This window comes from Penicillium bovifimosum (genome assembly GCF_028826915.1).
Source record: "Penicillium bovifimosum strain IBT 22155 chromosome Unknown utg000003l_segment0_segment0, whole genome shotgun sequence".
Classification (NCBI taxonomy): Eukaryota; Fungi; Ascomycota; class Eurotiomycetes; order Eurotiales; family Aspergillaceae; genus Penicillium; species Penicillium bovifimosum.
In genome coordinates this window covers 2,724,056-2,747,095 of record NW_026622712.1, presented here as the reverse complement: position 1 = coordinate 2,747,095, position 23,040 = coordinate 2,724,056, and the positions used below count along the sequence as shown (strand labels likewise).

Below are 23,040 nucleotides of genomic sequence, written 5' to 3'. Positions count from 1 at the left end.
ATCCATATAGGATGTCAGTCTCTTACCAGGGAACATGATGTGTGGCATTCACCACTTGCCTCTGAGACAGAGGGAGAACAGCCATCCATTCCTTGGACAACGATTCATGTAATCCCTACGCCAGGCCCTCTCGGAACGTCTGTGAAGAAATCCTTGGCCTCACAGCTCAATGAGGAATGTTGGAATCCCTACCGACTACCAGTTTCGGTTCTGGCAAACTCGGCGCATTGCCTCGTTAGGGTTCTTGCGCACAACCATCCACAGCATGATGGAAGTGGCCAAAGACAGGCCATACCTGCAAAGTATGAGCTACGATCTCGGGTGGAAAACATGGATCCTAACTTACCAGGTGAATATGTACTGAGAATGGTTATTCCTCAAGTTGGCCTCTGCGGCGCGACCAATCGGGATGCCCTTAGCTTCGCGGTTGTAAGACTCGATCAGGTCAGGCACTGTGAAGGAAATACATTGTTAGCCATGTATTAGCAAGATGAATCAACTTAGCATCATTACCCATTGTCTCCTCAATTCTCTGAGCTGTACCCCCGAGGTATACGGCTTGGGAAAAGAGATCAAGCTCCACGGAACGCCATGCCGGGTTTCGGATTGGTCATCTGGGAGCCTCACTCCCTCGGAACGCCTACATCCAACAGGTTAGCGGATCAGCAACATGGTTTCGTCGTTATAGGATGTCAGTGTCTTACCAGGGAACATAATTTGGTTCGCCACTTCCATGTATCCGAGACCGAGACAGAACGGCCATCCATTCCTTGGACAGCGACGTCTTTCAGAAGAGAATCCAACACGTCCTTGATGGATGAATGAAGATGAAGAGATGAAGAAGTGTTTGGAAGAGGATTCAAGAAGTCATGTGAACGATTGAGCCATGTGAAAAAAACAAACGAAGCAGATGGCGGCGATGGCGACGCCGGCGCCGATGTCGTTTCAGGGCGAGAAGGTGTGGGCAGATCAATCGCACAAGTTATGCGCGCAATAGCTGGTTAGGTTACGGTGCTGCACGGGAAGTTCACTTGCTATTCTGATGCCTAGCACTGTCTCATCTAGCAAGCCTTTGCGCGCACAGTTTGTGCGACTGATCTGCTCAAGTACTCTCGCCCCGGGTCGCCAACTTCGTTGATTCACATCACACGTTCCAATCGTTCTCCCCACTTCTAGGGGTCTTTTCCAAGCACTTATTTATATCCAATTATCCCATATCCAATAGCACTGAATGATATTAGTGTGTGATACGGTATTTTCGCATGATACCTGCGTGCACTATCTACTGATCGTGTCACCAAGCTCATTTTGATTGCGCGTGTAGTGCAACGCAACCACCGGAGACTCTGATACATACATGTACAAAAAGGTACCTAGTACATAATATCTACTAACTATATGCATCTCTCCCCCTCACTTTCCATTCATCTCGTTTGCTCTCATCTCCCTCCCTACTTCCAAGGAAGAAAAAGCAACCGCGGCCGCGGGCGGCTCCCCCAGCCCAGCCACCACTGGTAGGTGATACTTACATGTATACTGCACTGACTAGGAATGTCTAGTTGAGACTTGAAATGTAAGCGTGCCAAGAAAGGCGGATCGTTGAGCGGTCTGGCCACTACAAGATCATTCCAAGTTCCCTGTGGTGAATTTAGGGCATACGAAAGGTCACGTGAATTTCCGCGGCAACGAGCCAACTGGTGAATTGGAAGTAGTGCAGAGGCTTGCTTCGTACCCTTCAGAATGGAATATCATAAAAGAAGATAAGTTTCTGGGACCATGTGAGGGATGAGACATTGACGACAAGAGTCGATGTATGTATCCGCGAATACGTGGGCTACATGTTTGTATCCATCGTGCTGGCAAACGGCAGCCAGGACGTCATTATTACTCTCAATCCCTTCGGGTACTGACAGTGTCTTCAGTGAACAGCCAGTAGATCGTATTACCATGTCTACCGGGCGACATTCAATTTTCCAACTCCTACAGTCACTACCCCGGTTCGCGGGCGACAAGGAGTCCGATATTGAAAGCATATGCAACACAAACCATCAGCAATTTGTCTCATCTGTGAACTCACTGCTCTAGATTTGAGGATGGACAGTGGGACTGGCAGCGGAGATTCTGAATTTGAACCAATCTGTCCAGACCAGCACAGAGCCCTTAGCGGAGCAGAAGAAGGCACTGGTGGAATCGCCTGGCCACCGGCAGAACATCGACGAGACCAGTGGCGCTATAGGGCTGCCTGGTGTTGCGCTTAGTCAAACAGTTGGTGAGAAAGAACCACTACACAGCGCTGCGCGCCCTGGAGGAACTACACAATGTCTACTTGAAGGATGTGAGGCAATGTAAGATTGCAATCATGATTCAACGCTCATTTCCCGCGGCGGAGAGGGCTACCAAAGGCATTAACTACGATGTAGGGACTTTTCAGTAAATGCTATAAAATTTGGGATCACCTCATTCTTAAACCTGGTGACTGGCCTCTCTGTCAAATAGTATTATTGTGTGTTGACATACCCATAGTCGGCGTGAGGTAGTTAGTTCTAGCGTGCTCAGTATAGTACTAGGCAGACTATTGCAACAACCATCGGACAGGGCGGTCCGAACCTTTCATCGAGTTTATGAATCCAAACTCCACTATTCATCTCTCTTCCACAGTTCATCCTCTGTTTCGCAATTCATTCTCTCTCCGCAATCCATCTCTCTTCCACCATCCATCTTTCTTCCACAATTCATCCCCAGTACCTACAGATATTCACAATCTCCAGTGTTGATATTCAAGTCTTCGAGTGAGTCTTTCTCGTGATGTGTGCGCTAAGACTATCGTATCCTGGTAGCTTGTTCCCTGGCCTGATTTAATGTCAGGCCAGAGAAAGCATTCGTTAGGGTTGCTCTGGGATTTCTTCCAAGTGGGTCAACTGCGGGTTCTTTCTCGCTCTGCGACGGAAGTAGACTCGCTTAGCCCACTTCCAAGCTTCGACTCCGATGAAGAAAAGGACAGCCTCGACCGCCACGATGCCCCATTCCCAGGTAATAGGCTTGTGCTTGAAGACGACGTCGTTCAAAACGGGGATATAGAGAATAGGAAACATAGTGATCCATCCAGCCATGACGGACCAGAAGAGGAACTTGTTTCGCCAGACGTCGTACATCCACTGAGTGAAGTATTTATTGGATTTGGGTTGCATGCGGAAGAACGACCGGCGCAGGTTGACCATTTCCCAAGCCAAGAACAATGCGAACCAAGTCAAGCATACGAATGTGGTGGCACGTGCTTTGAAAACCAGTTCGCAGTCATTGATCTCTTCAGACCACTCTTTGTTGCAGCCGCGGGCCAGGTTACCGTCGCCGAATCCCCACACACGGATAGAAAATGCGGCCAGGCAGAGAGCTGCAGTCCAGATACCATACACCAGAATGTCGATAACCACCTCCCAGGTGAAAATGCCTTGCTTACTCTGGGGAGGACGGTTCATGATGTCAGGGGCAGCAACCTCCATTCCAAGACCCATATCGGGCATACCCGATGTAATCATGATAATCCAGAGAATTTCGACCGGTGAAAGAGGGAAGACGGACTGGTTATCAGCATCTTTGAAAGCCAATCCGATGAGCAACGTGCAAGCCTGAGCGATGTTCTCTGACAACAGATGAAGCACGAATTTCTGAATATTATCAAAGATACGACGACCCTCTTCGACGGCATTGAGAATCGAGGCGAAGTTGTCATCCGTGAGGATAATATCAGACGCATCCTTGGCAACGTCCGATCCTGCTTGTCCCATAGCGATACCAACATCGGCATGCTTAAGCGAAGGAGAATCATTGACACCATCTCCGGTCATAGCTGCAAAACGGCCACGGCGATGAAGGGCGTCGATCATACGCACCTTAGTCTGAGGAGCACAGCGTGCGATGACCAAGGGAAGAGTCGGTAGCTTATCTACCTCTTCATCAGTGAGTTTGTCGAATTGACCAGCAGTCATGACCATAGCGTCCGCGACATCAGCAGCCACTGCATTGAAATCAGCAGGAAGAATTCCTACTTGCTGAGCAATCGCTTTAGCAGTGCCAGGGTGATCGCCAGTCACCATGTGGACAACAATACCAGCCCGGTAGCATGCCTGAATGGAGCCCGCCGTCTCCGGGCGCGGAGGGTCATATAAGCCGATCAGACCCAGGAAGCATAGATCCTTCTCTATATCTTCACGATTGAGGTCTGCGCCTTCGAGCAGTTGTGTCTGGGCAACGTATGGGCGATGGGCCAGGGCCAAGACCCGAAGTCCCAGCTTGGCGAGTTCTTCCATGTTCTGGAGGATCTTTTCGCGGTGGTCATCGGTCATTGGGACGGGTGTAGAGGAATCCTGGTCCCATATAACAGAGGTGCATGAATCCACGATGCGCTCGACGGCACCCTTCGTGAAAACCATTGTCCGGGTCTCTTCCGGGGTGATTTTGCTGAAAATCACAGACATTTTCTTGACGGTTGAGTCGAACGGGAATTCAGCCTGTTGATGCCATACTGTACCCTGATCCTTTTTGACCCAGCGGTCGCGGTTCCAGTTGAATCTCGATGCAAAGACGTGGATGGCTATTTCTGTGGGTTCACCTCGTGCACTCCAAGCGCCCTCTTCGGACTTATACACGTGAGAGAGATTGGCCATTGAAGCGACATCCAGAAAGTCCTCCAGCTGGCGATTTCCCGACACCAGGCTTTCTGCGTTCCCCGTGGCGGTATCTTGTTTCTCATGATCCAATTGTGAAGGGGGCACAGGGGCGAATGTTACATCTCCAACGGTGGGATTGAAAGGCTCGTTGGATGGGCCCACGGAATATGTCCCTCGAGACGGAATCCATGCCTTTTGGACAACCATTTTGCCCTGAGTCAATGTACCAGTCTTATCAGAACAAATATCCGTGACAGCACCGAGGGCTTCCAGTGAGTCTAATTTGCGAACGATGACGTTCCGCTCGACCATGCGTTTAGTACCCACTGCCATGGTGATAGTAAGCACGACCACCAGGCATGCAGGAATCATACTGATACCAGTCGCAACAGCATACATGATGACCTCGGTATTGCTGCTAAATTCGTTTGCAGCCATGCAGACGATGGCGAACACAACGGCAATTCCAAATAGCAAACAGGCTAGCTTTGACAGCTTCCTCTGCAAAGGCGTTCCGATATTGACACCGAGGAATCGACCCACGGCGTCTGCCCAGGTGAGACTCCAGGCTTCAACGTACCAACGCTTCTTGGTTTCACCGTTGGGACCGCGCCTGACCTCACGACGCTTGTTGCCGCTAGCCCGCAATGCGAGGGCAATTGATCCGATCTCAGTGTACATGCCAGTGCTGACAACCACACCACGGCCACGGCCACGAGTGACGGTACTAGAACTGTAGGCGATATTGAGGCGGTCTCCGGGACCAGTGTCTTCTTTGAACGTCGAGTCGCATTCCTTCTGGACGGGAAGAGACTCGCCAGTTAGGAGAGCTTCGTCTGTCTCGAAGTTGACGCTTTCGACTAGGCTGATATCAGTTAGCAATTTGGTCGGAAACTTCTCCGACAGCTTCTGGATCGTAGATGCACAATGATAATAAAGAGGAACTCACCGAATATCAGCTGGAACGGTATCACCGGTTCGAAGCTCGACCATGTCACCCGGCACGATGTCCGACGACGGCACCGAGAATGTCTGTCCGCCTCTGGAGACAGTTCCAGTCGGGGATGAGAGCGAGTGTAGCGATTCCATTGTCTTTTCCGCGGCGTACTCCTGGAAGAATCCAACAACGATATTCAAGATAATGACGGCGCAGATCACTCCGCCCTCAATCCACGACTGAATACCAAAGCTGACCGCCATGGCCAGAATCAAGACCTACATCAAATGGCTAAATCAGAATTGGCCAAATTTCTTTTAACCAGTTTTCAAAATGTCATCACGAAAGATAGCGGTCTCTTACTAGCATCATTGCGTTCGCAACTTGGCGCACGAGGATTTTCAACACCGACACTCCCTCCCCTTCGTCGAGTTTATTGGGGCCATATTCCTGGAGACGACGAGTCGCTTCTTCAGGGGTCAGACCCTCGTTCAGCTCGGTGCTGAGTTCCTGAATCACATTTTCGTAAGGTAGCGTGTGAGCTGGCTGGCTCAGTGGGCTGCCGCCCGACCCGGAGTCGAGGGCGCTGTTGGGCTTCTCGTCAACCATTGGTATTGTCTGCCGAGAAGTGGCTAGCTGGGTCGCTTCGGGGTGAATACGGAGACGTTGCACGTTTAACTCTTATTCTGAATTCGGGTAGGTCTCTGCGGTGGGGGGGGGAAGTGTTCTCTCTTAAGTGTTAGGCGAACGGCCCCCATCGTGGGGAAATCGGCGTGGCGTCACAGGTACTTCGGCCTATCGCGGGGTCGCCAGGCAGGTCGGCAGATTTTAGGAGACCGTTATTGGCAGAGAGGCCAGAGATTGAGTTATCATCTTGGCGCCGAGATGTTAGGCTGAGTCTTGTAGGCCGATCTCCTCCATCATCGGGCAAAAGTGGTGTCAAGAAGGCTAGCACCGAGTGGCCTTGGCACGATCAATTGATTCTAATTGACAGAAGTCCAATCGCAGCGACACGTGTCGGGCGTCACCTAAGGACGGCCATATTGCCAAGGACCCCTCCATGTGCCAAGAGTGAGTTTTGTACTGGGTGCCAAGAGCGCCAAGGATGCCTTTCCGCGCAAACGAGAATTGCCAAGAATAAGGATCAGGAACTCGGGATTTGCCGGATTCAGAATTCGATTCTGAGCAGCTGGTAACTTTACCTCGTAAGGCGTAAATGCAGCATTATGCAGCGCACAGATCTACTTAGATCCATCTCCCGGCTGGCCCAGCAAATTATGAAGGAGCAAATTATGAAGGTGCATCAATGTACGTGGCGTTAGTCTATTCGCATCCGCGACCATTGTTTCGGAGTTGGCTGATCCACGACGTAAGTACTGTGTATATATATGCCTTAGTGTCTTACTTTGGTCAATAGTTATCACTTGGACAATATCACAAATTCTTTTGTTCTTGCGCGGCCGAATGACAAAAGGAATGGAAGTGCGGGGCATGGAGCGATCGCGACCCAAACCTAGATGGAAGAGACCCGACCCCAGTCCCTGTATATATCACGGCACTTCCATGTCATAGCCCATAGGTAGGTTAAACCGCCGCATAGAAACTTTATCCTTGGATGTGAAGACATAGTTTAGCAGATAATATGCGTGGTTCCCAATCTTGGATTCCCTGATATTCAACAAATTGGCATGAGATTGTGGCAGGGCTCAATGCCCGTGAAGATAGCCTGCGCTAGTTATTTATACGCACCAAAAAACTTAGGGTAAGGTACAGATCCGGTTCATAAAGTCAGAAAGTCTTCGCCCTTCAACAGCCCGGCCGGGCTAGCTCAATCGGTAGAGCGTAAGACTCTTAATCTTAAGGCTGCGGGTTCGACCCCCGCGTTCGGCTATTCCTAAAAACCAATCCTGAGATTTCTTTTTTTTTTTCGACTTTCTGGATGGAAACTGCAAAAGGTTTTCGGCCCCACTTTTAGGGCTTGTCCGACCCGGGCGCGGTTGGCACAGCCTTGCAGTTATGTTAAGCCCGAGTCCCGACCCGACAACGCTGGCGTCTGGAATTGTACAAATTGGCGCGTAGGTGCCTCTACGTATTGGGGGTTTGGCTACAATCATTTATGGTTGAGTTTTGGAAACGCGTAAACGTCGAGGCATCATCACCTGATGTCTTTGACACTTTAGATGGTGTTCCAGGGTTAGTATCGGATTTTAAGGTTCTGCATGGAACACTTCTGGAAGCTCTTAATTATGGTGTAACAACCGTAGCCAACACGTATCCCATCATGACATGCGTAATCGCATGTTACTCTTCAATATGGTTTAGAACCTTTCACTCATCATTCTTGAATCTTGGTACTTCAGCGCTAGAAGGACGCCACTTGAGTGAGAGTTGGTCAGTCCGGTGGCGGAAGTGTTGTTCAGTATGCAACCCTGAAAGAAATAACAATCGAATTCTAGGTACCTAGATCCACATGGATTGATCCATCAAGAGCGCATTGCCCGGAGTAACCTCTGCCTGTGAGCAGAATTGGAATAAGGGAGGCTGTAGACAGTAGGTATGGAGGTAAAGTACAACTGAGCTTATATCTGTGCCTTTGAGCTTTCCGCACCCTTCGAATAGGGGTGGGTAAGCAGAAAGGCACAGATACCTCAATAGCTACGACTTTGCGATGTCTAACGTTATCCCCAACGAGTAAATAAACAACTCAAAGTATCCCCTTCGAACCAAGTTCTGTCTTTCCTCCAGCCGTGGACAATAAGATCTCTGCCTACCTTCACAACATCCTCAACCTGCTGGGGGCTACCCCATCCAGGGACTCGACTACCCCAGCAAACAAGATGAGCACCGACGTGGATGGCAGTCCTAAACCCAATCTCATCACTCAAACTCCCGTATCCCTCAAGGAGTCCCTTAATGACCCACACTCCGGCGTCGACATTCCTGAACAGCTTTGTTTCGTAAAGCTCCGCAATCATCTGGCCGAGATCCAAAGCTCGGCTGCCAATGTGCGACATTTCCCAGTCAACGACGAACAACGTCGTCTCAGACTTCCCAGTAAGATGAACATTGGGGATCAAAACACTGTATATCACGTTAGTTTCCTCCATCAAATACAACAAGACTGGATCAACCCCGCCAGTCCAAACATACTTTCCTGTCCAGAAATCACCGTGGATAATTCCATATCCGTCATCATGGTCTTCTCTTGTCAACTCTGCCGCTGCAGAATCGCCAACTTCCTCAAACACACCGCGACTCTCCTCCAAAAGTCCCGGGAAATTCTCAACCGTGTCCATCAACATCGTGTAGTTGATGTAAAACTTCAAGTCTTTCATCACTTGATGCTTTCCAAGCACGGATTTCAACTCCGCTTGCTCTGCCTTGTCTGCCCAACTATGGAACGACCGTAGCCAGCCTCCAAGGGTGCGACCGAGGGATTTTGCTGTCGACTCTGACACATCATTTGAGGTTTCCGAGAGAAGATAATGCTTCAAGTCAATAGAATCCGGAAGATCCTCTAAGACCTGTGTATTTGTTTTGCGATCAAAGTGAAGCAGAAGAGGCGGTTTCACGGTGAGTTTGTCCTCCGAGTAGGGCGATAAGCCCTCAAGAGCTTGAAGGGTAGCTGCTTCGAACTCCTAAATTGAGATTTAGTATACCAAGTCTATGATCAGCCCATTATTGATAACGAACACATCGCGCCGCATCCAGTCTGAAGTTCACATTGGAAGCCAGGTAGTCTTTTGTGTGCTTAACTACGACAGTACTCGCAGTTGCCGAGGAGAGAGCACCTCGATAAACGAAATTGGAGACGCCACCGGACAGCGCGGTTAAAGAGGAGCATTCAAAAGGGGTATGCGAGAGACTTTTGGCGATTTGCTCGCGAATATCATTTTCATTTTCCATATTGAAGTGTATTTATGGGAAATCTTCGTGAGCTGAACAGATTATTTGTAGCCCGGCCGGAAGGCGCTAGTACACATCTGGTCCCCGCAACAGAGGGAAACACGAACCCATTGCCCGTCACCCGAGTAATCTAGCCCGAGGGGGAAATAACCTACTCTGTATATCTGTACCTTTCGGCTTACTCACGCCATAGAATAAAGAATTAAACACGTTTCGATGTGGGATTATTGGGGCAAGTCGTAGGGATATGGCCTTGCCAGTTGGCGGAAGGTTAGCCAGTTGGCTGTGGACTTGCCAGTTGGCGGGAAGCTCGCTAAATGCGTCTGGAACTCGGCACCCACAAGTGGATACTGATAACTGGACAGAAGATTTTAGTGATATTTTATTTAGAAAGGTAAGGTACTGTACACATGTCCCATTCCCTTTTTGTATGGAGTCCACATGATCTTCTCGTGATGCATTAAGATATGCTGCGACTGCATCCAATTGTCGCCATCGGACTTTTGAAAAGGACGTCTGCCTTTCTCTGTGTGTTATACGGTTTATACTGGTCCTCCTTCTTCCAAGAGTGCTCCGCCGTTGTTACTGCCATTTTCTGAATCAGGGTCTTTTGGTGCTGCATATTCGGGTGATTTATCCATCGCCTCGCCTCCGGGCCGGGGTTGGGTCTTGGACTTTTGTACCTATTCTTGACAAACGGAGAACGGACTGGAATGTCGGCGACATGGACAGAGTGTATATATCAGACTCTATATTCCCGCAGACTCAGGGTAATAACTAGAATATTGAAGAAAAGCCTCGTCGATCTCCGGTGTCTTGCCACCAATACGACTCATCTCCGCATAGTTGAAGTTGCCATTCATCGACTCCTCGGATACCGCTTCAGAAGCTACCGCAAGAACATGATCCAATTCACTTCGCTGCGTCGGAGTCTCAGTCGAGGCAATAGCCACGGTGGACGGGCCCGCATTGGTAGAGCTCGCGATGGGCGGGATAGGTTGGAGATTGAGATGAACGGTGATAGGCTCTACCATTGAAGGTAGGGTTTGGCCTATTTTAGTAAGTAGAAGGGGAAAGAATCTCCGTCGTCCTCCTGGAAGATCATGGATAAGAGTGAAGAAGTGCTTAAGGTAGTCTTGAGGACCAAGCTTGAAGCCCGAAGAACGAAGTCCGGCTGCCGAGAGGCACGCCATGACATCAATCAAGGTGCATGCCACTTCAAATATTTTCTCAATCTGGATGTCGTCAGTAACGATTATGCCGGAAGCAAATATAAGCACATACGAGACCTATCCCATGTGTCTCCATACTCTGTCTCGATAATTTCCACGTTGCAAGGCAAAGATCCTGGGCAATCAGCAGAGGGTAGCGGAAATCCATGCATTCATGGGTCGGGTTGGTCGACAAAAAGCCCGCAGTCGTTGAGAGCTGCCATATCATAATCCGCAGCCACTGCTGAGATACACGTAGATCGGCCATTACTATGTCGGGCAAATCAAGATCCGCCGGAACTGCGTTTCGAATGCGCTCCTCGAGCCGGACCAGCGACTCGATTGAGCATGTTGTATTTCTTCCATTCCAGTGACAGAGGAAGGTTTCATCAAATGGGCGATAGAGATCTACCAAGCACCGAAAGCCAACAGTGGCCGTATCTGGGTGGGGATCGTCCTCCAACTGAGGGCTTTCGGGTGTGACCTGTAGGGTGATCGGTCTATGTCGTCGGATCGCATGAGCTCTGCACCATCTTTAGCTTGATTGCAATATAAGGTACATAATCAAAAGCCTTACCTCTCCGAGATCACCAACAACCAAAACAATTTACCTGCCAAAGAAGGATCATCGTCATCTGCCTGGGCCGATGAGGCTTGGCTTTCCAGCGCACTGGCGGTATAGAGTGTTGTTGATTCGCGAAGAAAGTAATAAGCATGTCTTTGGTTCCCCAATCCAATATGGCAACCATATAGAAGGAACGCGATGATGATACTTTGGCGCACAGGCTCTGTAAATGGATCAATGTGTTTTCGCGCCTCGGTCGCTTCTGCAATCAAAGAGCTCCGGTATTCTTCGGTACAGAACCTCCCAGAGGATTCATTGGATGAATGCTCTACGGCGAATCCAGTCTGAGTGACCACGAAAGCGCAAAACGCCGTGACCAAACAGTATGCGAGGGGACAGTTGTCAGCGAGGTCCACCTGCTTTTGAAGCCCGCCGGGTTGCAACACGGGCACTGTTCCTCGCATGCGCGAAAAAAAATATTCTGAACAGGCATTGACGAGTTCGGAGCTTAGAAGCCCTGGATATTTTGAGAACTGACACCTTCCCGTGTTTTGCAGCGGCAGGGGTGTTGCTAGTGCTACAACTTCCCCATGCCTGGGAACTGTAGATGGCGGAGAAATATTCGTCTCAGCTTCTTTCGTCCGGAGTTCATTAAGTACTTTTGCGGTCTGGCCCTGTCGGCCTTTCTTCTGTCGCTGAATGGTCGTCCGGCATTCCAGGCCGGCAGACCGACACTGCTCACAAGGTCGTGGGGATGTGCATTTGACCTTGCGCCGGCGACAAGCATCACATGCTTGCTTCGCCGATGGGCCTGGCATTGACCTGAAAAGCCAGACAAGTATTTATCCCAAGTGACAAGCGGCCTGCGAAAGTCCGGGGATGCGGAGGGAAGTCGGAGAGAAGCCGGGGAAAGAGCCTCCGGAGTGTAGTGGCCTGGTTTCTCAGGCTCTAAGGCTCCAATCACCTTTGACCAGTTGGTTAGTGTCCCTCGAGAATTCGGATGGCATGTTCTCGTTTCACATATAACCTCAACTCTGGCAAGTGGGTTGCGTGGCTGAATGAAGTCACAACGGCCGATTTCCTCGACTGGAACCCTAGTCTCAACACTAATCTGAGCTTATGTGCCATGCAGCCAGGGTACAGTTATTGTGCTGTTCTCAATAGTTCTTACAGTAAGTGATCTTGTTGCGCCTTATGCCTTTTCTCCCCGGATCTTATTCTAATGCCACGTTTTTTCTTTTCGAAAATAGCAACCAGCAGTGACAGCGGACTTGGCTCTATCTGCTTGTCCCTCAATGCCACCGAGTCTACCACTGTCTCAAACTGCAACTGCTTCACCGGTGTCCCTGGCTACTATAAAGGAGGTATGGATGACAACGAACAAAAGGAGTGAAGGAATAGGGCACTCGCATCTCATGATACTGATTTTGCCTAGAATACCAATGTGCACATATTGAGGAAGACTTCGATATCACGGAAGCCCAACTCCTTACGTGGAACCCTTGGCTCGGCACAGACTGTGACACAAATCTGTACGCCAATCTTAACGATACCGATACTCGTGCCGTCTGTATTGGGGTGGGTTCGAGCACGTCAACTACTACCACCACAACCCCTAGTAGTACTACCGCTACTGCTACGTCGGTAGCCCCAACACAAACTGGATACATCTATGGGTGCCAGGAGTTCTTCACCGTCGAGTCGGGAGACGATTGTTCGACAATGGAGACTGAGTTTGGAGTTACTCTTGCCCAACTCTACGAGTGGAATCCCAGCAGTAAGATCCCATTCATCAAGACCCCTAGAGACGAGTCAAGCTAATTCCGAACTATAGTTGGAGAAACATGTACGAACCTGTGGCTCGGGTATACCTACTGCGTCAAGGGTCCCACGGCCACAGCGAGTAGCTCAGCTGGTGCGCCTGCACCGACTGGCATCGCGTCCAATTGCAACGAATATTACACGGTCGTTTCCGGGGACTCGTGCGCGGCGGTTGAGGGTGCGTTCGAAATAACATTCGCGCAGCTGTACGAGTGGAACCCGGTGATTGGGTCAGATTGTCAGTATTTGGATGTTGGCTCTGCCATTTGTGTTGGCGTTTCCTAGACCTGTACCAAGACCAGAATAGCAGGGAAAGAAAAGATTAGCCACAGTAGAGGTAAAGAATGATCAGTAATATACATGATTCCATCTTGTCCAGAAAATACATCGCTCGGGCGTTGGGACCGGTCTCCGCTCAAAAGACAAAACCAATTGCCGGTGGCCGTCGATACTCAAGGTCCCAACTCCCATCAGGAGTCATGAGTGAGGAGGCTCCAGTCTGCGCCTGACCATATCTAACCTTCATCCAGCCAACCTCGCCCAACGTACAGCCGTACACTGGCTCGTGACCATCGTCTAGCCCCCCTCCTGCAGCCAATTCTGCAGCCAATTCTTCGGGGTCCCACTCTGGGGACCACCTCCCATTGATCAGGATCACAAATCCAGTAGTATTATACTGTTCCAAGTCCTCGGTCGGTATATCCAGCACAGACTGTAACGCCTCCTCGTCAACCATGATACACAGCCGATATCGGGCCGAGTACGCCAACTCCGCACGTTTGTATGGCACCCCATGCTCCGTCTCGCAAGCCACCCTCGCCCACTCCTTGAAAGCGTCCCGTATTTGATCAGGCGTGGCCCCGTCAAAGCGGCGCGCGTCTTCCATCACAACAGGCCGAAAGGAATCCAACATGTATGCTACGTTCTTTCCGTGATGGTTGCCTTCTCTAAGCTCGATAGGCAGCGAAATGCATTCAGAATCACCTTCATGCAGACGTGATACAATGTCCGGTGCTACCTTCGTTCAAATCAGCTTTTACCGGCCCTACTGAGAGCCAGGATGTTACCGTGCCCCAACATGAATTGATTCTTAAACAGGCAATCGTAGCACTTGTAGGAGCGTTGGTGGCTTGTAGACTAATTTCGAATTGCACAGTCAAATGTCCAACCCCAATGGAAGCGGTCGAGTGAAATCGTGTAATTTCGACGGAGACGAACAACATCCTATCCAATGGAGCAGAGACCAACCGTCCCAAATCCCGTGTCCCCTCCCGTGTCCCCTCAGGAGGAGTTCGAACTGTTCAACAATTACATAAATCCTTGTCTTTCCTTTGTTGATCTCGTTTGATCCATCACGAAATCATCAGCATCCTTCCATCGCAGCCTGCTTGTCCCTCCTCTTCTCTCTCATCATGTCCAAAGCTAACTACATCCCGTGGTCACCATCAGAAGAGCAAAGACTTCCAAACTGGCTATCCCGACACCAGCATTTATCGTGGGAGAAGAAATCGATAGAATACCGTTGCGATACTGGTATTGCACGCGGGCCCGAGTCGCTACGTGGAAAACACAATCAACTACTAAAAGGTATCTACCGGCGGCGTTCGATATCTGCAAGATGTCGCCGCAAGAACGCTCAGGCTGTAGGATGTCAACGACTGGCGCATATGCCTGGCATTCCCAACTCGCCACCCGCCTTAAATCTGAGGGCTCCGGATCTTCAGGCTCGCCAACTGCTCCGGCAGTTCAATCCTAGAGAATCACTAACCAGAGGCCAACGGCGATCATGTGAGTACAAGCCTACGAAAAGAAGATAATGCGGGTCAGAACTGATTTAGGTTGCGCTAGATGATGCAATACTCAGGATGTTTTCCCTCCAACGCCGACGACGACACTCAGTCCCGGAGAAACTTTGGAAAATATTGGACCAGGTGCTTGGGCAGTGGTGAAAGATATTACAGCTGCTATCCAAACAGTACTGAAGGTTCAGGGCAGATGTCATTTTAGGGTACAGGGCTGTAGAGACACTCCCATGCGTTCGTCCGTAACTTCTATTTTTTACCGTTTGTCATATTTTTTTACGAGTAATTGTGTGTTCTCTTACTGTTCAATGCCTCAATCAAAGCCTGTGGTCACAATCTGATTGGCTAGTGTTGCGGTACCAATGCGCGCGCTAGAGCACAGGAGCTTCGTCAGTGCGCAAGACGCTGATAGAAGAAAAGACAACCGTATCTCTATCTACCTTAAGTAACGTCTGATCGAGAGAGCTCCTGCGGCCTGCCGCGCCATGCTATCCGAATTGCAGATAAATTCCCAATACTAGAACTGGAAGGCCAGGAACGGGGAACGCTCTGAAAGGAAGATCGCCACGGCGTAAGAACTTTGTTGGTCAAGCGATCCGTACCAGTCTAGCTAAAAGTGGCGGCTGTACACTCCCGTGTTAGCCGTTTGCGCTGAGCTGTATTGCCGGTGGCTTATTGTGACTCCGTAGCCAATGGAATTAAGTTGGATACCAACGGAACTAAGATCCGCAAATGTGGGGCCGAATTTTGTACCAATTTCCCGCGCTCGGGCGTACCAAATAAAAAGCCCTTCTCTACGACGTCACCTTTAGCTGAGCCTGAGCCAATCCGACCCCACCTAGTCCAGCTTGCCACTGTTGGTTCTGAACTCACGAAACACATCACCAACATCTCTTTGATTACCAGATGATAGGTTACTAAACCATGATGTTTCTCCGAGAAGCGCTCGTCTTGCCCAAATAATGACCTTCCGGTAAAATGGGGTTTTCAAGAATCCATAGCTATTGCACAGGACATATCAAACAGCGCAGGATAATGTTTGTCGTTGAATTACTATCGCATGAGTCCCAAGTGTAGAATAATTTCGCCCACGCTCAATATGGCTTTCAGTGTAGAGGACTTATACAGCAATCCTGGGTCCTTCCCACAGATGATAGTGAGCTGCATCGGCCGCGTGGGCTACTGAGCGCCAGACAGGGGTTTAGGTCTGGATCGTTCGGGTATCGTCCGACCAGCGCTAATTTAATCTAATCCACCGGTGGTGTGCAATTCACAGTCGAGCCGCGCTCCCAACGCCGCCACCGGGACAGTTAGACCCCTGCAATCAACAGGCTCACAGAGTGAAGAGAGAAAGGTGCTTCAATTCAAGCCATGGATGACAGGAGTGATGAACCACAAAACCGAAGTGGTTTTACATGTATAACGGACGGAGGTGGAGCTGACACTCTATAGCTCCAGTTGTTCGATAGCCTCGGACCAATCACGTCTCGTAAACGCCTTAGAAGAGCCCCATTTTTCTAGTTCACGAAGTAGTGCAATTGGTGGTTGTTCGCCCCTATTCTATGGAAATTTGATATCGCGTGCATACCATACCCTCCCAAATTGCATTGGGTACTGAACGCCTGGCAAACATTGACAAGATAGACGTTGGTTTCAGGGAGGACTGGGGGAGAGAGCGCTAGAGAGAGGGGTATCTGACGTGATAGGCTGGAGTGCTCATTATAGGGACTGCGGTCCCTCAACCCTCCGTCCCCCCTTCCAGGTTAGGAGAATCAATTGCAGATCGCTGGGGAAAAAGCCCTTGACCAAAGCACGGCAACTTCTCGGGATGGGGCAGCCCGATCCGCCCGCCCAGTATCAACAGGACTCATACTTTGGACTAGATGATACGGTCGAACCGATACCCCCACGGCCACATAGCATACAATTGATTGTTCTTATATGAGCTGATGTGAACACGTCGTTAGCCGTAGAGCGACATCGGTCCGTGCCTGTCGGTGTGAGTTTAGAGTTGCATGACATGAATGACATGCATAGAAAGCGCCTGTGGAACCACTTTGAAGGGAAGGCTGTATGGTTGGAGAGATAGGAGACTCTTGTCTGCGTACTGAGCTATGAGCTACAGTACACCAGCTCCGTTACCAATACGATCATTTCATGCTTGCTATGACACGCGTGACTAAAGTATTCGGTCAGCGAACAGAACTGAGGTCATGACTAGACAAAAACAAAAGACCGTGGGGTGTTAGACAAAAGCTAGATCTGGACCTGTTAAGGTCGCAGGTTGGGTTTCGACCCTTGACCTGAATACACGTAACAGTATTTATACCACCTGTAATGCTATTATATGTGTCCTACCCAGATCGCCCTTGCTGTACTGTAATATACGGGCACGTGGGTTCTTGGCTTGCGTGAAGGCAGAATCAAAGAAAGACCAGGCTCAATTATCTTAGTGAGCGAGGGAAATCTAATCATGGCCTTTGTGGTGACTTGGCCCAGCACAACCCGCGGACAAATTAGATGTTTGGCATGCCGTCCTCTTCAGATACGGGAAACATGGTGGCCGGCATCCCCGCAAAAGCCCCAGAGTCATTGATCACATCGAACGCTTCCGTGTCGAGCCAGTCGCCCGTCACATCTACTCCCGGCAACTGACTGAAATTCTGCGCATTTCCGTTTTCATCCATCTTGGTTTCGTTTTCGTTCATTCGGGTTTCAAGATGGCTCATGAATGACTGGCCAGCAGTATGAATATCCTCCAGTGTCTGCTGCAGGTCACTTCGCGAGAGCAAGTTACGGGCATTTGAGTTGGCTGTCTCAAGAAGTGTCTCCAGCCTAGTAACTTGTCCATTTAAGCGTTGTATCTCCAGGCGGTACTGCTGCATCTTGGTCCTCATCTCGGATCTTTCCCTGCTAAACCACTGCGCATTGGCTGCGATTTCACGCCGTTTCTCATTAAACTGAGCTGCCAGCTGTCGATTGATTGCGTCGGCGTTCTCGATGGTCTTTTTACAATTAGAGTGGACGATCTCGAAGTTTCCGTCTCTCTCGTCTTGATTGGTTCTGGATGCGTGGGAAGTTCGTCCCTATCAAAGTATATGTGAGTAAGACTGCACGCCCCGTAGCTATAGTAATAGAGAACGGACCGGTACTTCTCGAACATTCACTTGCCGTTGCGACGTCGGTCCAATGCCACCGGCCTCGCTCCCAGGCAAAGTCCCTATGGGCTGCGCAAGAGATCTTTCCGCCCCTGTCGACCGGCGAACCGCGCGTTGGGGCGGCACCAATGGGTTTCTCGACGTTGTCGCTGCCTTGGGCATGATAAAAGTGAATCAGATGGAAAATGAAAGATCGACAGGTTCTTTGCAAAAGAAGAAAAGAAAGGAAAAAATTTCTTATCAGAAGGTTGTTCGAGGTGCGAAAGTGAGTAATTTCTCTGCTAGCCTTTGAGAATCCGCCCGACGAACTACGAGACGTCTAAAATCTTAGTGAGCGATCTCAACCCCGTTTTGTACGGCCCAACAGAGAGTAACTGGCCCAGTGACTACTACATTGGCAATTGCACACCGTTTAAAGTCTACACGTTGGCTACGATGGCTGGACTGTCCTCGGACTTGGCTCCTCTGGCAACGGTAGGAATCGCCTTCGTTGAGCAGATAATAGTAGCTCTTGATAATTTGTATGAGAAGTGATTAGACCTGAAATTTCCAGTCGGTGTCGACATTTCTGATACATTATCTGAGAGCTTCTAAAGAGGATCATGAAATTCTTAGCGTAGATTCGGCATGATTTCAAATCCGCGCTGAACGATGATCTCCAGACACACCATTGGATACAGCACTAGATCTCTTGCTCAAAGACTCATGTAAAACGCTAAGGGCCATAACTTTGATGGCCTGGTAGCATAGCCCTCTGCACTCTGCTTCTGAGATCCTGACTTGCACGTAAATCTGCTTGAGCTGTCGTGGAAGCCGTCTTCTCTCCCTTCGCAGGCCCCGCAAGAATACCGCCGCTCGTGACTGGCTCATTGCGGCCTCGGTGTAGCCCGGCGGTCGCATGAATTTTCCAAAGGGGATGGCCTGAAAGACGAGACCAGCAGGACTAAAACAGCACGGCTTCTGTATAGCCTGCTATGATGTTATCACTAGGAATATTGCACTCAATGTGTATGGAGGCTTAGACGTCAAAAACTCGAAGTCGAGCGCGGTCTTATGAGGACCCACGACCCGACAAACTTCGCTACGCCACCAACATCTGAAACTAAATCTGCTTGGTTCCCGGCGTCCAGGATGAAAGCCAGGCTCTGTCGCCTGTTTATCTTGTGATGTTCTAATATGCTCCGCGACCCACTTCCACAATTTGACGCCCCGCTCTGGGCATGTGGATCCGAATAGGGAACCGGAGTTTGTTTCCTAAGGCTCAGCCCCTCTTCCAAATCAGTGAAATCACCCCTGTCGATTGAAACGGAACGGCTTCTGTGCGGCCTACTAAGAGCCACCAATCAGGTTTATCACACCCAAATCTAAAATCTTACCAACGATATTTACCTTGTCTGATGGTGTGGAGACTACGGGAGACGTCTCGGAGAAACTCGAAGTCAAATGCAGCTTTATGAGGTCCTGTTGGAGTCGACCGATTTCGCGACGCCACCAACATCTGAAACGGAATCTGTTTGGCTCTAGGCGTTCAAATTGAAGTTATCCCCCCTCACCTGTTTATCTTGTGATTTTTCAATATCGTGATATGCTCATGTGAATGGCGGCCTACTACTGCAATTTATCATTGGTGACCCACCTTGGGATGGGGTTTGGGCCCCGGCACGGTCGATCCGGAAATGGACAAAACAAGGTTTGTGTATTTTGTTTGGCGGCTCGGCCTGTTACTGTATTTTATATACACCTGATAAATAAACAGCACTCATGCCGCCCTTGAATGCTTCGGCTGTGGTCCGCTACTGAGAATAGAGTTTCCAACATCTCCCCAAGCAATGTATCCATGAAGCCAAAGGGATAAGGAACGAGGCCGCCGTCCACTGGTGGATTCTGCCCGTGCTAGGGAACGCCGGTAGTAAGTGACTTATGGGTACCGCACGAGGCAATCTCGCCAGGCTTTCAGCATGTCAACGACTGGCATGTTTGAAATAATCGCTAGACAAATTTGTCTTGAGGGAGAGAGAGAGACAGAGATTCCAGACAGACCCGTTGCTATGGTTATTTCACACACGACTAACAGAAGACTCGTTCACGATTCTTACCCAAGATGACACAAATTCCGTATAGCTACGTTTCTGCTGTTTCTTCGCCATAATGCACTATTTGGGTCACAGTGTTGTACCTGCGAAAGCGGGCCTTGTGGTCGAAAAAGAGGCCAGCCCCAGCAAGCGTGGATCATACAGCCCAAATCACTCTTCGCTTAGCCCAGCGCCACATCATCGACGAATTATTATTGTGGCTTAAGCCATGTAGTTCATGTTTGGTTAGCCCATTTGTCATGACAATACAAATTTCCGGATAAAACGGCGCTCTCAGTTAACTGCGCGTTGATGCGTAGTTCTAGGACCTGCCGATTGGGAGCTGGACGCCAGCGCTGGGGTTAAAGCCCCATTTTGCGTTATTGGCATGTACAGGGCCCCATAGGGCCCAGCATAAAGGCAAGCCCTCCACCGTTGTTTCCTCTTCTCCTTTTAGCCCCTCGTTTGAATGTGGCTACTAGTGGCCTTCTGCTCTGAGCCCACCCATCGAGGTCGAGGGTATGGCAAACGGTAAACCCACTGTAGTACGAACCCAAATCCTGGACCAAGTACCAGGTAAGAAATCCTGAGCTATGTCCCTTTACGGCTCAGGTCGGATTCAGTTCCATACGCAGACCGCTGGTCTTGCACAAATCCTGGATCAAGTACCAGGTACGAAATCCTGAGCTATGTCCCTTTACGGCTCAGGTTGGATTCAGTTCCACACGCAGACCGCTGGCCATGCACAAATCCTGGATCAAGTACCAGGTCGGGTTGCGATGAGATTTCTCTTGCCCGCCCTCCAGCAAATGACAGACACCTCTTCGCGGTGCTGGAGACTATTACTCGGCTTTAATCTGAGCCGAGGAAGCCAAGATCTGCCCTCAATTTTTACACGGCATTTTACACAGTCCGTGGAACTGGCAAGAACTATTCAAAATCTCAAAACTGTCAACATTGTCCAAACACCCCGTGTCCGCGCAATTGACACCGCCTTTAAATGGCATAGGATACCTGAAAGAGGCAAATAATCATCGCAGAACGACAAGATATAATCTCGCCTACGCGATATCCAAACCAGTATAGTCAAAGTATAAGATCACGTAGATTTGAGGCTACACATTCATTCAGTTGCTCGAGCTTTAAGCTGTTTAATTCAAACCTGTTTAGCTCAGATCAGGTTGGCTCAACCTAGAACCTGTTCAAAATGGCCATTCTATAAGTAGCCAAAACTTTATCTTCTGCTTGACCATATCATTTACACCTTTAATTTCTGTTAGAGAATCCCCCTACGGCAAAAATACACGCAGGCGCGGATCGTGTTAGTCTTATCCTCAATGGAAACATGGGCCAAATTATGTTTATTTAACTGGTAATAAAGACTTTCCCCAGCCTGTAGGCCGAGCGAATTGTAGACAAGGCTTTGATTAATTAGTGGCTCCACTAAATACTAAAAGCAAATCATGGTAATGTTCGTTCATGATACTGTTATAATGTTCGTTTTAAGATACTGTTCGTTCAAGACAGTGTTCGTTCAAGTGTTAGTCAGATTATGAAGTTTAAGATAGTGTTCGTTCAAGTGTCCGTCAGATTATGAAGGTCAATATACTGTTCGTTCAAGACTGTTCGTTCAAGACTGTTCGTTCAAGACTGTTCGTTCAAGACTGTTCGTTCAAGACTGTTCGTTCAAGACTGTTCGTTCAAGATTGTTCGTTCAAGTGTCCGTCAGAATATGAAGTCCGTGTCTCAATATTTAGTTTTTCTATGCACTCACTCTCTGACCCTGCTGCTACCATCGGAGATGTTATGCTTCGTCGTCGACGAACTCGACTTGGAGGTGCTCTGACTTCTTCGAATAAGCGGAAGCCTACCTGAAACCGTGGTACTGGCCATTCGTCCCTCTTATAGTGCCCCGCTGGGCGATTAAATGGCCGTAGGACTATCGTGAGGCTTTAACTACACATTTGAGACTGGACTTCTGATTACGTTATCAGAGTTTGTAAATCAGAGAGTTCAGATGTGACCTGCTTTGTGGATTGAATGTCATAGCCTCTCGATCTCGTCAAGAACCCAACGTAGATTCTGTCGCCGAGTTAGGGATGAACATGATCTCCAAGGGTCTCGAACACGCCCTTAATGTTATGAAGACTGAGGCAGGATTCGACGATATGAACATCATTACATTGTCAGGAAATTATTGTACGGACAAGAAGCCTTCTGCTTTGAATTGGATCGATGGACGCGGCAAGGGCGTTGTGGCCGAAGCCATCATCCCGGCGAACGTTGTGAGGGATGTTCTGAAAAGCGATGTGGATAGCATGGTTCAACTGAATGTGTCGAAAAACCTGATTGGTTCCGCCCTGGCCGGCTCAATTGGCGGCTACAACGCCCAAGCGGCCAACCTCGCGGCCGCCATTTTCATTGCTACAGGGCAAGATCCGGCGCAAGTTGTGGAGAGTGCTAATTGCATGACTCTAATGAAAAAGTAAGTCTAAAATTGCCGCTTACTTGGACCATTCCCTAACTATGCCTTAACAGTCTCCGTGGCTCACTTCAAATCTCTGTCTCCATGCCATCTATTGAAGTCAGTACCTTGGGCGGTGGTACCATACTGGAACCCCAGGGAGCAATGCTCGATTTGCTTGGCGTCCGTGGATCACATCCGACCCTGCCCGGTGAGAATGCACGTCGGCTTGCGCGCATAGTCGGAGGCGCTGTGCTGGCTGGTGAACTCTCCCTATGTGCTGCATTGGCTGCCGGCCACCTTGTAAATGCGCACATGGCGCACAATCGTTCTGCCCCAGCATCTGCAGCCCCTTAAGAGACCCCCTCTGCAGTCTTTTCCCCGGGCGCGTCACCTTTCGGCGGCGCCAGAACATCACCTTGTCTTAACAATGGACC

At 49.6% G+C, this 23,040-nt stretch overlaps 8 protein-coding genes across 8 annotated transcripts; 2 read left to right on the top strand and 6 right to left on the bottom strand.

The window, feature by feature from the left end:
- Positions 1–195: 195 nt before the first annotated feature.
- N7515_004081 (COX1 assembly protein Shy1) lies at positions 196–714 on the bottom strand (the record flags this gene model as incomplete). The annotated part of the gene is made up of 3 exons (XM_056664825.1): positions 196–295; positions 347–452; positions 705–714. 3 exons carry the CDS (start codon positions 712–714, stop codon positions 196–198), a joined length of 216 nt encoding a protein of 71 aa, XP_056523882.1.
- Positions 715–2,882: 2,168 nt separating this feature from the next.
- N7515_004080 (cation-translocating P-type ATPase) lies at positions 2,883–6,213 on the bottom strand (the record flags this gene model as incomplete). The annotated part of the gene is made up of 3 exons (XM_056664824.1): positions 2,883–5,532; positions 5,617–5,882; positions 5,968–6,213. 3 exons carry the CDS (start codon positions 6,211–6,213, stop codon positions 2,883–2,885), a joined length of 3,162 nt encoding a protein of 1,053 aa, XP_056523881.1.
- A 2,069-nt stretch (positions 6,214–8,282) lies between these two features.
- N7515_004079 (uncharacterized protein) lies at positions 8,283–9,510 on the bottom strand (the record flags this gene model as incomplete). The annotated part of the gene is made up of 2 exons (XM_056664823.1): positions 8,283–9,242; positions 9,298–9,510. 2 exons carry the CDS (start codon positions 9,508–9,510, stop codon positions 8,283–8,285), a joined length of 1,173 nt encoding a protein of 390 aa, XP_056523880.1.
- Positions 9,511–10,259: 749 nt separating this feature from the next.
- Positions 10,260–12,104, bottom strand: N7515_004078 (Zn(II)2Cys6 transcription factor; the record flags this gene model as incomplete). Its single annotated transcript, XM_056664822.1, has 3 exons — positions 10,260–10,745; positions 10,795–11,245; positions 11,299–12,104. 3 exons carry the CDS (start codon positions 12,102–12,104, stop codon positions 10,260–10,262), a joined length of 1,743 nt encoding a protein of 580 aa, XP_056523879.1.
- Positions 12,105–12,286: 182 nt separating this feature from the next.
- Positions 12,287–13,392, top strand: N7515_004077 (muramidase family protein; the record flags this gene model as incomplete). The annotated part of the gene is made up of 4 exons (XM_056664821.1): positions 12,287–12,458; positions 12,537–12,650; positions 12,722–13,063; positions 13,121–13,392. 4 exons carry the CDS (start codon positions 12,287–12,289, stop codon positions 13,390–13,392), a joined length of 900 nt encoding a protein of 299 aa, XP_056523878.1.
- A 130-nt stretch (positions 13,393–13,522) lies between these two features.
- On the bottom strand, positions 13,523–14,020 carry N7515_004076 (uncharacterized protein; the record flags this gene model as incomplete). Its single annotated transcript, XM_056664820.1, has 1 exon — positions 13,523–14,020. One exon carries the CDS (start codon positions 14,018–14,020, stop codon positions 13,523–13,525), a length of 498 nt encoding a protein of 165 aa, XP_056523877.1.
- Positions 14,021–17,425: 3,405 nt separating this feature from the next.
- On the bottom strand, positions 17,426–18,229 carry N7515_004075 (uncharacterized protein; the record flags this gene model as incomplete). The annotated part of the gene is made up of 2 exons (XM_056664819.1): positions 17,426–17,995; positions 18,056–18,229. The coding sequence occupies 2 exons, from the start codon at positions 18,227–18,229 to the stop codon at positions 17,426–17,428; spliced, it is 744 nt and encodes a 247-aa protein (XP_056523876.1).
- A 4,009-nt stretch (positions 18,230–22,238) lies between these two features.
- N7515_004074 (Hydroxymethylglutaryl-CoA reductase class I/II substrate-binding) lies at positions 22,239–22,960 on the top strand (the record flags this gene model as incomplete). The annotated part of the gene is made up of 2 exons (XM_056664818.1): positions 22,239–22,624; positions 22,678–22,960. 2 exons carry the CDS (start codon positions 22,239–22,241, stop codon positions 22,958–22,960), a joined length of 669 nt encoding a protein of 222 aa, XP_056523875.1.
- Positions 22,961–23,040: the final 80 nt, after the last annotated feature.